Raw genomic sequence first — 16201 nt, forward strand, 5'->3', positions numbered from 1 at the left:
TATATAGCACTTTTACTCCTTTTAAAAGTGAGTAGAAGTAGTCTTTTGTGAGTTTCTTGGTTGAATAAAAATTATGTCTTAATTTGCCTGGAATATTTTGGGGATTTTTTATAAACATTGAGGTTAAAAGTCTTTGACGTAATGAAAAGAATGAGTCTGAAATCTAATAGGGCAAAAAAATGTGTTGTGAAGCTCATGATTACAACTATTCACCCATTTAAAAGTAAGTTAATGTCAAAACTTTAATTTGACATAAATGTCAAATTAAAGATATTTGCCCCCTTAAATTTTTTTTATATTAAATGAGTAAATGTAGTTTTTAAATTATTTATTAAGGAAAATAAATTATCCAGACTAAACTGAACTTATGTGAAAATATTTGTTAAAAAAACAGTGTGATTAATCACTTTTGTTTTACGCCATAAATCCCAATAAAATCCCCTTAATTTGATTGTGTCACAACCAAAATACTTAAATATCAGAAGCAAATGTATGACAAGACATTTCTGTCAACAATAGAAAAGACCAAAGTCACATTTGGAGTACCGCAAGGTCAAATCCTGGGGTCTCACTTATTTAATATTTCGAGTTATCACCATAAATATAAGCTTGGATTAAATATTTGAATAGTCTTTTCTTTTCCAGGTGGACACTGACGGGTCAAATGTAGCAGAGGGGCGCTAGGACCATGGGGAGGGTCTGGGTCAGGGTAAACCCGCCTGTGTTCAGAGCGGATCATGCAGACGCGCATCAGCGACTGAACCGCACAGGCTGCAGAGGAGCTGCGCACATTCACTGCGCACCTGGCGCTTCATTTGCGCACAGAATAGAAGAAGAAAGAGAAAGAGAGAGAGTAGGAAGATAAAGGAGGAAGAGGAGAAACTTGCCTGCGGATATAATGGAGGAACCCTGGAGAAATGACCCTGATGGAGAGGAAAACCTGACGGGGATGTGAACCGATCCGCAGACATCAGTCTAATCAGCAGGTAGGCATCAAAACAAACGATTTACTTAAAAACAGAATCCGCTTTAAGTTTTCTGCTCCAAATCAGTGCTTGGCTGCTTCTTTAAAGATTAAAAAAGATCATACATGAAAAATACAACAAATTGCTGTTGCTTATTTTGCATTCATAGTCAAACTGAGCTTCATATTGCTTTTACATTTTCATATTTATGTCACAAATTTAAGCCCAAACCAATTTCATGTTGTTGTTTTTGCATGTTTTATCCAAATATTTTAGTAGTATCAGCATGTGAATGTAAAACTCTAAGAAAGACAGCTTTTCTGTCAGTTCAAAAGCGAAAGAAATCAGCTTTATACCTGAAAAAAAAAAGAAAGTCTGCATTTTTCTGCTTGTGTGTGGCAGCTCATAGGTGTGTGGACGTGCCCCACCCTGTCTTGTTTCTGGAGTAATGATCTGTGTTGCCGCCCTGCCTCGACTTGCTGCTTTTTACTTTTCTGCACACCTGCTATGGTCATGCCATGCGAGCCCAGGGATCCACAGCGGGGATCGAGTGTCTCCTTTCTCTGTTCATCTGCTCTGAAAGCCTCGCTGTTAATGAATGCCACCCTTTTTACCTGGTCGGCTCTTTATTACAGGCCTTTCTCTGGAATTTGTTCATTGCTTGTTGAGCCAAACAGACATTAAAACGCTTGTTTGCTTCCATCGGGTGAAATCCTATTATCCTGGTAATCTATATTGCGGGGAACAAAAGGGTCATTGTTGTCTCGCCGCTCCAACTTCAGGCCCAGATTGCAACACTGAAATGTGTGAGCTGCACCTACTTGCAGAAGTTTAGCTATAAAGGCTGGACAATATGGCTGAGTCGAAATCAATAATTATTGATTAGTTTTTTTGTTTCAAATATCTGAAATATTGCCAAATATGATGTTGTTTTTTTATTTTTAAGCAGTTATGAGGCACAGTGGGGAAACCTGAAACTGCTGATGAGCCAGTTTCTCAGGAGGTCGTTGCTAGGTAACCAAAGAGTGAGTGAGTTGCTAGGTAACCAAAGAGTGAATGAGTGAGTTGACGCTACCAACTTTGCTTAGCTGGCTGAAGTCTTTTCTCTGACGATATCTCCCAGGATGCTGTGCAGTTCTGGGTTGAAGTTCAGTGAATATATATCTCAAAAGTCTTAACCGCCATCTTGGTAGGCAAATGCAGCACAAAGCATAGATGAACCATGGCTTCGAGATCAACAAAAAGAAAGTTTATTGACACTCTTAACCAATGTGTGACAGAAATATATTTTTGCTGCTGTTGGGACCGACCCGTATGATGCAGAGAATGTGGCTTGCTTATTGTTGTCATAGCTACTTCATAGCAACTGTCATGACAGGTAGTTATGTATATCTACCAATATGGCAGCTTGTCAGCTACAAAGTTCCTGGTTCGTCACATGAGAACTATGTTCGTTATGAATATACACAGTTCTCATGTGACGTCACACTTCCGGTAACTTTGTAGCTGACAGCCATCTTGATAGGGATCTGTAAGGAGTTGCTATGACAACAACAAACAAGCCACAAGCACAGAACCAGCTCTTGCCTCATTCGTATCTAACTTCTAAACAATAAGAGTACATTACAACTATTAAGTCTTAAACTTTCTTTTAAATGTTCTTTCTTTTTGCTGGTCTTGAAGCTGCACTTGCCTATCAAGATGGCGGTTCAGTGCTGCAGATAACTTCTTGTTCAGACTTGTTATTGATTTATTATCCAGCCCCAAATTGAACATACAGGACAAAAATTAGTTTAAATTATTCAGATTTTGTCATGTTACAATAAAAAACATCAATTTCTAACATTACAATGCATCAGAGCCTGATTGTGCAATTCTTTCATAATTACAGTACTATTTTAATTATCACCAAAGTAAAGTGGTCAGAAAACAAAAGCATCACAATCACATTAAATTATTTACAAATTTGTGGTTTTAGCTCATAAAACATGGAAAAGGTATAGGCTTGCAATCACTTTTGCAAGGCCATATGCACACCTTGTAAATTTCCCTCAAACTCCTAAATGGGTTTTGTTTTCATATTTTTTCCTTCCACTCAACTTTCTGTTAATATGACTAAAAGGAGCACTATTATGTCAAATAAACTTTGTTGAGGTTTATATCATGTCACACTGCTATTCCCTCCTCAAAAACATACCTGGATTGTTGCTTTGATTCTTTTGTACATGTTTGAGAAATATTTTAATCTCCCATGGCAACCATTCGGGAGTGATCAACCGCTTGCTCACCAACTATGGGTCTCACAGAGCTCCCCTCCCCCAAGTTGCATGACTAAGCTCCTTCAGACTAGCGACAGCAGCAATTAGCAAACACCTGGTGGAACTGTGCATCTGCTGAGCTCATCATAAAAGTTGCTTGCAGGGTTTCCCCCAGTGTATTATAAGCCTGGCGGGCCACCAGGCTTTACTTGGGCCCCCACCAGGCATAGCATTACATTGTTATTTAACTTCTCTTTTTTTTTAAATGTTTGCATTTTTAAGACTTTATAATGAGTATTCAAATATTAATCTTCCAATAGCATAATTATCAAGTGATATCTTAAAACTTTGTGTAACATTTTTTAACTCAAAAACTCAGCAGGAGCTGGATAAGTGGCTGCCCTAAGCTCCGGCCTTAGCATGTTTACTGGGGAAACCCTGACTTGTTCTTAAAGGGTTAATGGAGAAACGTTGTGATGACATGTACTGAAGGTGGAAGGAGCTTCTTAAAGAGACAGCGGTCCAATAAGGTGTTAAATTATGACGTCAAATTTCTTTTCAGTCATGTTTGGTATATATATATATATATGTAATGAAGTGAACATTAACTTGATTATGTTATAAAATGTAATTATATGTCTGGAAAATCCAACTTTAAATGATCATTTTGTGAATCTTTTCAGTGTTTTCCACCATGACGCCACGTGAGATCACCATCTCAACTCACCTGCTCCTCCATCACCTCCTCCCCTTCACCCTCTCTCTCCTCCAACCTCCCCACCACCAACCCGTGCACGTGCCCACCCTGGTCCCGCACGCACCGACACCTCTGACCCGCTCGCGCTTCAGCGCCGAGGCCCAGCTGGACTTCACCACCCGCTGCAACTCCAGCTGCTTCCACCGAGCCGAGCTGGAGGAGCAAATGACGGACAAACTGGCCTTCGAGACGCTGTACGCGGACGGCTTCCGCACCCTCACCACGGTGGAGGTGGAGGAGGATGATGATGATGGTGATGATGATGCTCTTCACCCGACTCACGCGCCCGCATGGAGGCGGAGGAGACGATTGAAGCGCAGGAGGAAGCGGCAGATCTACGGAGCGGACGGGCGTTTTAACATCCAGGGTGACGATTTCCTGATGGATTATCCCTTCTCCACGGCGGTGCGCATCTCCACCGGATGCACGGGCGTCCTGGTGTCCCAGCAGCACGTCCTCACCGCGGCCCACTGCGTGCACGACGGGAAGGATTACGTTCATGGAGCCCGGAAGTTGAGGGTGGGCTTCCTGATTCCTCCGTCCGTTAATGGCACCAAAGCCGGGTTGATTCCCAACAAGAAGCCGCTGGTCCGCTGGGTTCGGGTGAAGCGCACCCGGGTGCCGAAGGGCTGGATCCAGGGCCCGCAGGAGGTCAGCATGGACTTTGACTACGCCCTTTTGGAACTGCGGTGGCCTCACCGGCGCCCCTTCATGCGGCTCTCTGTAGCGCCCTCTTCGGACGACCTGGCAGGGAACCGCATCCATTTCTCCGGGTTCGACAGCGACCGTCCGGGGGAGCTGGTGTACCGGTTCTGTCCGGTGGAGGAGGAGTCGAGCGACCTGATCTATCAGCACTGCGACGCGCGGCCCGGGGCCAGCGGCTCCGGGGTGTACGGCCGGGTGTGGGACGACGGCTTGGAGCGCTGGGAGAGGAAGGTGATCGGGATTTTCTCTGGACACCAGTGGCTGGAGATCGACGGAGAGAACCGGGATTACAACGTGGCTGTCCGCATCACGCCGCTGAAGTTCGCCCAGATCTGCTACTGGGTCCACGGGAACCGACTGGACTGCAGGCAGGACTGAGACAACCGAGGTCGAAGCGAATTAGACATAATACAGGGGGACCTTTCCTTTTAGCTACTGCAGAAAACATCCATGGGGTGAGGTTAGCAAAGTTACAGTGAAAATTTAACAGCAATGTTTTATTTAGCATGTTATAAAAGAAAGAAAATGATCTGTTCATCATGTCATTAAATCATTTATAATTAAATTATTGAAGCTAAATATTTAGCTTCAAACTAAATATTTAGGTAGCATGCTAACTATGTAGCTAGCAAGCTACACATTTAGCTTGATAGCTAAACGTGTAGCCAATAAGCTACATATTTAGCTTCAAACTGAATATTTAACTTGTGAGCTAAATATTTTATTTAAAACATTTAGTTTTCTCATATAAGACTTCAAATTAAATATTTATCTTGTTAGCTAAATACTTTGAAGCTAAACATTTAGCCTTCTAACTAAATATTTAGCTTGCTAGCTAAAAATATTTAGATTGCCAACTCAATAATTGGCTTAATACTAAATATTTGGCTTGCTAACTAATATTTAGTTAAGCTAAACACTCAGCTTCAAGCTAAGTATATAGTTAGCTAACTAAATATTTAGCTTGCCAACTAAAGTTTTGACTTCAAACTAAATAGCTTGCTAACTAAATGCTTAATTTGATGTAAAATATTTTGTGCGCTAACTAAATATTTAGTTTCAAACCAAGTACTTGAATGAATAAAGATACTTTACTAATCTCAGAGGGAAATTGGCAATTTAGTTTGTAAATTAGCTTGCTGACTACTTAGTATTGAACTAAGTATTTAGCTTCAAACTAAGTAGCTAGTAAGTAGTTAGCTAGTAATTCAGTGTGCTAATATTTAGTTTGAAACTGACGTTTATAAATGAAGTTACGTTGAAAACATGAACTCATTTTTTTCTCTTAAACACATTTACAGATTATTGCTGTTAATTTTTGACAGTGTAACTTTACAAACGCACCTTATAAACATCTGAGTGAAACAGAAATATTTCCACATCAGGGAAAAATCTACATTTGGCTCCATGTTCCCTCGCCTGTGTTTAATTGGTAACCTCTGCGCCCGTTAAATAAATCTGCCAGTGAGATCACAGCTCTGATTTTTGCCCGCGGTCAGATTTATGTCAATGTTTCCACAATAATAACTGAAAAAAAAAAACACTTTCTCCTGGTGCAGCAGCCGTCCCGCTGTCGATTGCTGTAATCTACCGAGGATAAATTATAATCCCCCTTCCTCTTTCATCTGCATCCCGCTTTGGTGATTTTGGCAATTCTCCATTTATAACACAGACCCTTCTCCGCCCTCCTGCACGCATTTGAAAAGTAAATAAACAATAAAACTGCTTACTATCATTTCGGCGGACACTTTAGACTTCTCATAGTTGACTGAGGACAGAATGTTAATTTTATTTTTTGAGGAATGCTTGAGATATTTTAATAAACAGAGTTTTAATTATTTGTGTGAAGTCCTTTTTGGTGTAAAGTGGAGTTCGACTGCCCCCGTGTGGCCATGATAAATACTGCAGCTCTCAACTGTGAATGCGCCTCGTTGATGTTGCAGATTAATCGATTAAAAATGCTGCCCTCTAAAGAATTAACACCTTTTAAAAACATAATTAACCACCGATGCTTTTCTTGTATGGATATACAAACAGAATTATGAATACCAAGAGATGGAAGGATGACTGTAACAGAAGATTCATGGACTGAGACAGAAGGTAAAGCGTATAAGTAGGACTGAAACGATTAATCGTGATTAATTGAATATTGAAATAATTAAACTAATTTTTGTAATTAATTGTTATCTGGAGTACAAAAAAGAATTAAAGTCCAAGAATATGTTCAGAACAGTAATTAAGGCAAAACTGTACAAAACTCCCCAAAGAAATTTGCATAGATTCAAAAAAGAACCTTTGTAAACAAAACTGAAATTATGCAATAAAATTTAAAAATTGCCCTTTTCTATAATTTCATTGATTAGTCCAAAAATACATAACACGTTTAATAAAATTAGTTTATTTGCCTCTGTTAATGTATTCTATTTTATTTAAAAAAATAATTTTTATTTTTGAAATGTTTTTCTATTATATTTGTTCTAGTTCAGTAAAAAAAATCTAGAGAATTCAATCCAACTAATGAGAATAAATCAATAATTCAATTACTAAAATAATTTGTTGTAGCTCTACAGATGTACAAACATAGAAAAAGATCATTTTTTAAAAGATTAACTTTCTAGAACAAGTAAGGATACCTCAGTTAGAAAAATACTTTTGAAACTCTTTCCTTGCCTTACTATAAATTTCTGAGATTAATTTCAAAATTTATGATTTTTCTTTTAGGAAACTTGATTTTTCAAACTGAAAAATGTCGTTTTTTCTTCTATGGTAAAAATGAGCGTGTGAAGTTTAAGACGATGGATGAATGGGAGGACAAACAAATGTATGAACTGGATGGACAGACGGAGAAACAAAGAAACAAAAGACGGATGGGACTGAAAACAAATGATAAAACGACTGATTGATAACCAAACTGATTGCTAGATTAATAAATAGATGGGTGGATTTTCCCAAAACACCTAAATACCTTTTGTCCCAGTTTCATTGTGCAGCACAAATAGAAAATGTACTTTAAAAAACTGAGTGGCTGATATCCAGTTTAAAAGAACCAGAAAGCAGAAGAAGTCAGTAGTTTAGTGCTTTTATTAGAGATAAGGAGACGATACAAAACATCCACCCTTCGCTTCAGTCTGCTTGTCCTTCATTTACACGTCGCTCCGCGTCAGACCATCAACACCACAAAGCTGTTTCAAACGAGGAAACCTTTTTCAACAAGTACGAGGAATGTTATGATCACTACATCGAATGCAGAGTTTTCTGACACAACAGGAAATTAAACGAAATCACTCAAGTTTTCGGGATTGCATGAAAACAAAACCAAAAAAAAAAACAAAACCCAAAAACCAAATGGAATGACAAAAACAAAAAAATATTTAACCGTGTTCCCCCAGAGGTTTTCATCCGTCTTGTGCAAACGAGTGAATTAGTTCATACTACGTCTAGTGTCAACTACGCTAAACTTAGCTAGAAGTTTGGCAAAAAAAATAAAATAAAATGTAGTTGGAATAGCTTTCATGATTTTAAGATCTGTCCCTTTCTCTGAAATATTTCAAGTGGAAAGAACAAAACCCCGTCCTGAAACGTGAATAAGTGCATTTAAATGTCATCGTCTTCATCACCATCCTTCATCGTTAGTATCTTTAGGTGTGTTTTGTTCATAATCCTTATGTTGCATGAACAGTCTGCCTGTTTGTGTGTTTTTTTTTGTGTGTTTGTCTTTGTCACCCACCCCAGGAGTCCCACAAATGACGCTGGTTCTGCTTTTGCCCCGTTTTCTCCAACCCGACTGGAATGAACAACTAAACCCAACAGATGTGTCTGAGAGGCTTCGAGCGAAGCCGCGGGGGAGGAAGAGGAGAGGCGTGTTTATAAAGGAGCTCCTTCCAGGGTGACTATCGACGAGCCGCCCAGCTTCTCCGCCAGCGTGCGTCGCTCCTTCAGGTCCTCCAAACCGTTCACCTGCCACTCGTGCTTGATGCCTGGAGAAAAATAAAAAAAACACACTGACCCCTCAAAAACTGGGAATATTTGACAAGAGCCGAGGTTTTCACCTGATTATTCCAACATCTCTGTGATCAAAAAATACATTTATTTATTCCCAAGATATCCATCCATCCATTTTCTTCCGCTTATCCGGGGTCGGGTCGCGGGGGCAGCAGCTTCAGAAGGGAGGCCCAGACTTCCCTCTCCCCAGCCACTTCTTCCAGCTCCTCCGGAGGAATCCCAAGGCGTTCCCAGGCCAGCCGAGAGACGTAATCCCTCCAGCATGTCCTGGGTCTTCCCCGAGGCCTCCTCCCGGTGGGACGTGCCCGGAACACCTCACCAGGGAGGCGTCCAGGAGGCATCCTTACCAGATGCCCGAGCCACCTCAACTGGCTCCTCTCGACGTGGAGGAGCAGCGGCTCTACTCTGAGTCCCTCCCGGATGACCGAGCTTCTCACCCTCTCTCTAAGGGAGAGCCCAGCCACCCTGCGGAGGAAACTAATTTCAGCCGCTTATCCCAAGATAATTAAAAACAAAATGCACCAGTCAATCCTACAGGACATATTTCAGCCATTTTAAATGAGTAAAAGGAGCAAACGTCCACCAAAAAACTGAGTTTTAAAAGCTGAACATTTCTGAGTTTTGAAACTCAGAAAAAAAATTGAGAAATTTCCAGAACAAAGGTGAACATTTTCTAACAAATTTTAAACTTTTTAAACTCAAATGTTTTTCCTACAAGTGTGTGAATCCCAAAAGCTAAACTGGGTTTTCAACGGCGTATCATTTACACAGAAAAAAGGTTAAAAAAAAAAAAAAAAAAAAAAAAAAAACAGGAATAAATTTCCACTAAAACCTTTAAAAAAAAAATTCACATTACAGAAATTTTCCAGAAATTCAAAGTTTAATATTTTTTTTTACTTTTGAAACTGAGAAAATTTACATGTTTTTTCAAGAAATTTCTGAGATTAATCTCAAAATTCCAGAGTTTTTTTTTTCCTGGTGAATCTTGGACTTTTCAGACTGTTTTCCCCACTAAAATGGAGTAAATTTTCACCAAAAAGATTAATTTCTGAAATGTTCTAGAGAAAAATGAGTCAAAACCAGCGCTTAGTGGTGGCTTCCCAGTCACTTCAGAAGCAATTTTTAATTCACAATCCAATTTTTTTATTCAGTCATTCAAGAGATTCTGTTTAAATTATGTAACTAACACGAGGATGTTAAAGAGTATTTAAGCAAAACACTTAAAACGTTTCTAAAAGGTTTCATAGTTTGTCAAATTCCATCAATTTATATTTAAACAAAAATAAGTTTGTGCATAAAGTTCCTGTTTTAGGTTAGCTTAGCCGCCTGGCTTTTTCTTAAATATTAAAGAATCATTCAAAATAGTGACAAAGTATTACGTATACTTGATACTTTAGTATTACGCAGTAATAAATACATTTTCATGGCGCTTCTCTAAACACTTTATAGTAATCAAGTAACAGTAAGTACATCAACAAAATCAAAAAAGAAAAATCCAGAAAACCCTGGTAACCGTCCGGCAGAAGTAAAACCGCGGCTGCTCACCTTCAAATTTCCTCTTGATGGCGTCTTTGGAGCTGGCGTAGATCATCTTGCTCTTCAGCGGAGCGCTTTCTGGTGCCCTGAGGAAGAGGAGGAAAGGTTTAAATCCACCGCCACGATTCTCTGAAAACATTACAGCAACAACGAGCCTCACCAGAAGATGAAGACCAAGTCCTCCTTCTTCGTCTCTTTGGTCTCGTAGGTGGCGTCGTACAGGGCGTAGCGGCAGTCGTTGGGCGGCAGCATCTTCACAAAGTCCTGGTACGGGTCCGTGACGGTGTTGCCGATGTCGCCCAGCAGGATTTCTTTGCCCTCGTCCAGAACGATGTTCTTCAGGTCCTTGCTGAGGCAGAAGAGGATGGCCTTCTTCCTCTTCCTCTTCTCGTCCTCGTTTGCCTGAGCCTTACGGACCTTCATGTCGTTGAAGACGCTGATCACTTCGTCCGTGACTTTCACACCGGAGGCCTGCGTCAACAGAAGACACCTTAACTGGAGCCGATCAATCAGCTGATCGCCTGATGGATCAGAAGGATTCCTCTCTTTCTACCAAAACGTCTTCAGTCTGGGGCTTTTTGAAGGATAATTGTGTTTACAGATAATTCCTTTTATTTGTCATTTCTTTTCCAGTTCCAGGGTTAAATATTCATTTTAATTTGAGAATGTGTTCTTGCATTATTATTACTGTAGTTACATGAATACTTGGAAAAAACAAGATTATCACTTATTGTAATAACTTCAGGGACAATTTGTTGTCCAGTAAATTTGTTATTGTTGTCTGATTATAAAATATGGAAAATGCTTTTTTAATCACCCATTTACTCTATTATTATTTATAGTGAAGAACGTCAAGAATTTTGATTTATTATTGTCTCAATAAATTTAAAATATAAGATAAAAAAAATAGAGAGAATGGTAAAACATTCCCAATAACACTCTCACAAAAGCATCAATATCAATAAATTCTAAAATATGATTAAATGCCGTTACTGTTGGAGATGAAACTGTTGCAATCAAAGAACCTGAAGCATTTATTTTATTTGTTTTAAACAGGAAATGTTGTGTTTAACCCATTAAAAATGCTAAATTTTATATTTTTGTTAAAGAAAACCTGAAACCTGGTGAGTTTAAAGAAACATCCTCTTAATTTAAACACAGACATGCTTCCCTTGATCCTTCAGATCCTTCTTATAACATTTTAAAAACAGAAACTCTGAAGTTGTGCTGAGCAAAGCGTTCGCCGCAGGTTTACGTTCGCCAGCTGTGACCGAACAGAGAGACGCCCGAGCCGAGGAACCCGAGAGGACGACATGTGACCGTCACGCGCGGCACGAATCCTCCCAAACGGCGGCGACTGATAAGAGACTGCAGCAGCGAAAGGTGTGGCCACGACCAGCCGTTAGCCATTAGCAGAGCTGGGGCCAAGATGGACCCGAAACCCAAAAGGAAAGAGGAGAGACACTCAGCATGCCTCCACTCAAGTAACTGATCAGATTATCAATCATTTAATATTTAAAAGTTACTTCATCGGAAGAAGCAAAATGTAGAGTTAAGTGGAAATGTTGGTATTTTAAGGATGGAAATGACAATAATTCATATATGTAACAAAGAAAATCATGCAAAATAAATTTTCCCAAATCTTTCAATAAATAAAAGTTTAACAAAAACTGCAGGTGTGTCTGATGAATTTTTGGTTAAAACATGTTTTTCATTCAGTGGGTAGAAAATCCAGACATTTTACTCAAGAGGAGAAATACTTCAAGATAAAATTACTCATAAAAGTATTTTTTTTTAAAGAGTTACTCTAATAAATGTAATAGAGTAAATGTAACTAGTTACTACCAAACTCTGACAGAGTTGACGTAGTGTGGTAAAAGCAACCAAACACAAACAAAAAACTTAACAGAAATAATAATAAATAAATAAAAATATTTAATTCTGAGTAAGTTTGTGTAGGTATAAAACATTACATCCTTTGTGTCATGCATTCCTGCAGTAAAGATGGCCATGTGTGAGAGGCTGCGGTCGGGAATTAAACACTCCAAAAAAAACCAACAATAAAGCCTCTGTTTAAAAAACCCGAATCCAAATCAGTCCCAAACGGCCCACAAAGGCACTCAGTCAAGTCTCCTGACTCCGTTTAGCCACTTCATGTGGAGAAACCGCCGTCTCAGGCCGAGGAGGCAAACATATCAGTGGAAAAAACGCAGAGAGGAGGAAGTAGGCCAGGAAAGACGGGAGCGGAGCAGCAGGCCTCCGTTTGCTCAGGGTGTTAAAAGCTCGAAGTGGGAATCATTAACCAGCAGACTCATTAATAAGTGAACACTTCCTGAATATTTATATCATCCCGGTGCAGATATTCCCCCCATTTCCTGAACTTTTCACTAAAGGGTTAAGAATCCAGCATAATAATCCCACCAGGCAGCTTAAATATAAAACTGACTTTTTCCACGCATTTTCTTTTTATTACTCATCTGCTTTGTTAGATTTAAGAAAATGCCCTTTTTTAAAAGTGAACATCAAGTTTTTCTCTGTCCCAAAGAGCTTCACTCTGCTCTCAGCTTATCTAATCTTAACCATTTATTACACAATTCAAAGTTCAAAATCCACAGTGGCAGGTTGCAAAGCCTTCATTACCTGCTGGAGTTAAAATTAGGCCTTCAGGCCTTTAACACCAAGCATTTTCATCATTTCTGCTCATGTCGGACTCAGAAGAGAAACAAGTTAGACTGAGTCAGCGTTTAGAAGCGTCTGCAGCAAAAACTGAAAAGTATAAAATGATTTTTAAGCACTAAAACTGAAACTAAATAACACACATTGCTTAGATTAGCTGATGAAGCTTTTCCAGACGGATAGATTTACTGGTTTTTTATTTCATTTTTTTAGGATTGACCTGCCAATTCCCAGTTTGACTGAAAAGAAGAAATGTGTTGTAGTTTATATTTTGAAACTTAATCGCAATGTTATTACAATCAGAGAACAAACTGGCATCTGATCTGCCAAAAGACATTGTGACAATTTTGACATTTAGAACATTTTCCCTTCATATAATAAAAACAAAACCTTTAAATCTGAGAAATGATCAAATAGGATAATTTGCTAGAATTTGAGTTTGCTTTGAGGCCTGACTTGCCAATTTAATATTTAATTGACTCCAATTTGCTTTTCTAAGGACAAGGACACAAAAATAGAGGATTGGGCGTCGTCGAGGAATTTACAGGCCAATTGGCAGGACATAATAGTCGTTAAACTCAGCCTTGTTGCAACTACGACCAAACCAACCTGTCTAACTCGCTTTTATTTCACAAGAAAACAAGTTCTGCATAGATTCGATAATTGGCCCTGTAATATATAGACTTGTGTAATGCTGTGGGTTCTCAGATGGTAACTGGAAACCAAAGATGATGAAACATTTACACACAAAGCCTGATGTGGTAAATTAACCAGCGGGTGACAGAAATGAGTCAATCTTTTGTTTACATTTAGAGCTGCGAGTTGTTGATCATTAGAAGATCAGATCGAAATCTTTTAGAAAATAAAAATAATTCAGGTTTTTTTTAATACTTTTGAGTTTGGCAGTAACTAGTTACATTTACTTGAGTGATTTTTTTTGGAGAAAAAAAAAAAAGTAGGTTTAGGAGTATTTTTAAATAATATTTCTATCCTGACTTGAGTACAATTTCTGAATACTCTTTCCAGCTCTGTAAGGTAAAATCTCAACTCCATACTTTCGATCCCTTTAATGCAGCATGCATCATAAATCTACATCTCTATTTTGGTGAAATGATGCGATGGGCCTTCATGTTACTGGCAGGATGCGCAGCTACAAAACAAGATGCGGCAGTCTGCTTTAGCCTCTGCTAACACTAATGTTACATAACCTAGATTATCTTGGACGTCATTTCAGAAGAAAATAGCAAAAAATTAAAAATTAAAAAAATGCTCACAGCGAGCAAAAGAGCATGGAAAAGATGAGAGTGGCGTTATAAAGTAGTGGGAGACAAAATGGTCTTTGCACCAAATTCAGGGTGGGGCCATGAACGCAGCACATGTGAGCGCTAGCTTGCTATATAAGGCAAAACTACCCGGACACACTGTCAAATATCACTTATTTATTTAGCATTGGTACGGAACACGCCGTACGTTTTATTTAGAAACAAAATCAGCTCAAATCGGCCTCATCTGCAGCGCTGGGGTGACCGAAACTGAGCGTGAAGAGGCGGAGTAGAGACAAAGAAGGAGAAATCTCAGCTAGCGCCAGTCACACCAGTGGCTAGGAATGCTAACGCCACGGTTATATCTAGATGAGGCGCCGCTGCACCTGCCAGCGAGGCGAGTCTGGGGGTGAAATAACAGAAACACGATGCAGTGAAAACATCGGCGCAGTGTCATGGCAACGCCGCGAACGTTATCTCAGAACGTTATCCCTGCAAGACACACTGCCGAAATGGCGCCAGTTGTTTCGTTGTTTCAGGGCGCTTGGTACTTTATCTCCCCCATTACGGCAGAAAGAAAGTATCCTGATGGGATTATTCGATGAGGCGGAAAAAAATTTCACTACGCATGTGACCGTTAAGAGAAAGCATAACCTGCTCGACCAGCAGGGCAGCATTAGCTTAGCCTCTGGGCTGTTAACTGTGTCTGCTGCGGCAGCCAACCGGTCAGGAGAGTAAGATGCTAAACCAACAAAAACACCAGTAAAGTAAACACAAATTTGACCTGTTAAAATAAGAAAACACCGTGTACTTTCAAAACATATCTATAATGGGGAACGGGAGCCGCGACGTTATCTAAAACGTGAAGAAAACCGCAGTAAAAAAAAAAAAAACACACAAAAAAAACACCTACCATTGTCCGAGCAGTGAACAGTTCAACGTCTGAGAGAAATTGAATGGACCGATGACGAAATGACTATATACACTGCGGGAGCGCGCATAAAAGCGCGTTCCCGGCTGCAGCGGCGTGCACGAAGCGTGAGCGCATGTGAGCTAAGAGCTAACGGGTATAATCCGACTGCTTTGTCTGGAGTTTGAGCTTTGATGCTTATTATAATGACACACTTAGTACAGCTGATTTTTTTGGTATTTTCCTGCAATATCTTTATTTGTTTTTGAACGTGCGTTTTTATTTTGCATCTGCATTCCCAATAAATTACTTCCTACTAAAATTAAACTACTTTGAATAGTTAATTTAGCTTACTGTCCTGTTTAAATGTCAATCAAATTGTATGCATGGTACGATTTTATTTGAGATACTTATATTTTTATAAAGTGCCTTGAAATTACAATTGTTGTGAATTGGCGCTATATAAATAAACTGAATTTAAATGAATTAAATTCAACATTCCAGTAATAACACTCGACAAAATGTAATGTTTGTTCTGGTTTCTCAATCGGTAACTATGTTCTTTTTATTTTATTTATTTTTTTGTGTGTGTGTTTTTATGACGTAAGCACTTTGAGCTGTCTTGTTGCTAAAATGCGCTATACAAATAAACTTAATTGATTGATCGATTGATAATTTCCCCGGGTTAAAATGATAACAAAGAAAATATAACCCATACTGCTTAAACAAGTAAGAAGTAAATTATTTTAGTAAATGTAAAAATGTCAATTTATGTATTAAACAACTATTATTATTATTATTATTATTATTATTATTATTATTATTATTATTAGTAGTAGTAGTAGTAGTAGTAGTAGTAGTAGTAATCTTTTTTTTTTTTACTTATTTGCTTTTTCTTTACGTTTTACTCGCTACAAAATCTTACTAAGCATTATGTGTGTAACTGTTGGTTTAATCAGCATTATATTCACTGTTCTTGTAAGTGAATACGTGCAATTAATTATCTCATTAATGGCGAGAGGCTTGACTGATAGTTAAATGGACCTCTCTGTTGTCTCTAGCCAGTCGGAGCTAGAAAGCAGTTAGCATGCTAGCCGCCCCCCCTCCCCCCTCCCCCCTCCTTCCTCCTC

The 16201-nt window shown here is 39.1% G+C and overlaps 2 protein-coding genes across 5 annotated transcripts; one reads left to right on the plus strand and one right to left on the minus strand.

Annotated features, from left to right (window-relative positions):
• Positions 1 to 700: 700 nt before the first annotated feature.
• Positions 701 to 6804, plus strand: prss23 (serine protease 23). 4 transcript variants are annotated; one of them, XM_008420813.2, is made up of 3 exons: positions 701 to 986; positions 3907 to 5053; positions 6723 to 6804. In XM_008420813.2, the coding sequence occupies exons 2-3, from the start codon at positions 3918 to 3920 to the stop codon at positions 6775 to 6777; spliced, it is 1191 nt and encodes a 396-aa protein (XP_008419035.1). In that variant the 5' UTR covers positions 701 to 986; positions 3907 to 3917; the 3' UTR covers positions 6778 to 6804. The 4 variants fall into 4 exon arrangements, 3 of the variants coding, with proteins under 3 accessions (XP_008419035.1, XP_008419037.1, XP_008419036.1); XR_534705.2 differs by having other exon boundaries at positions 722 to 986; positions 3907 to 5140; positions 6723 to 6786; XM_008420815.2 differs by having other exon boundaries at positions 722 to 986; positions 3907 to 5073; positions 6723 to 6786.
• Positions 6805 to 7748: 944 nt separating this feature from the next.
• Positions 7749 to 15178, minus strand: cfl1 (cofilin 1). Its single transcript, XM_008420812.1, has 4 exons — positions 15075 to 15178; positions 10384 to 10694; positions 10233 to 10309; positions 7749 to 8662 (listed from the first exon to the last, which is right to left on the minus strand). The coding sequence occupies exons 1-4, from the start codon at positions 15075 to 15077 to the stop codon at positions 8550 to 8552; spliced, it is 504 nt and encodes a 167-aa protein (XP_008419034.1). The 5' UTR covers positions 15078 to 15178; the 3' UTR covers positions 7749 to 8549.
• Positions 15179 to 16201: the final 1023 nt, after the last annotated feature.

The sequence above is a fragment of the Poecilia reticulata genome, linkage group LG10, assembly GCF_000633615.1.
Source record: "Poecilia reticulata strain Guanapo linkage group LG10, Guppy_female_1.0+MT, whole genome shotgun sequence".
Taxonomy (NCBI): Eukaryota; Metazoa; Chordata; class Actinopteri; order Cyprinodontiformes; family Poeciliidae; genus Poecilia; species Poecilia reticulata.

Coding starts and splice junctions, on each gene's coding strand:
- prss23 (XM_008420813.2), top strand. CDS start 3,918: ATGACGCCACGTGAGATCACCATCTCAACTCACCTGCTCCTCCATCAC. Junction 5,054..6,722: donor GGGAACCGACTGGACTGCAG/GCAGGACTGAGA, acceptor ATATACAAACAG/AATTATGAATACCAAGAGAT.
- cfl1 (XM_008420812.1), bottom strand. Junction 10,310..10,383: donor GACTTGGTCTTCATCTTCTG/GTGAGGCTCGTT, acceptor CCTCTTCCTCAG/GGCACCAGAAAGCGCTCCGC. Junction 8,663..10,232: donor CATCAAGAGGAAATTTGAAG/GTGAGCAGCCGC, acceptor ATTTTTCTCCAG/GCATCAAGCACGAGTGGCAG.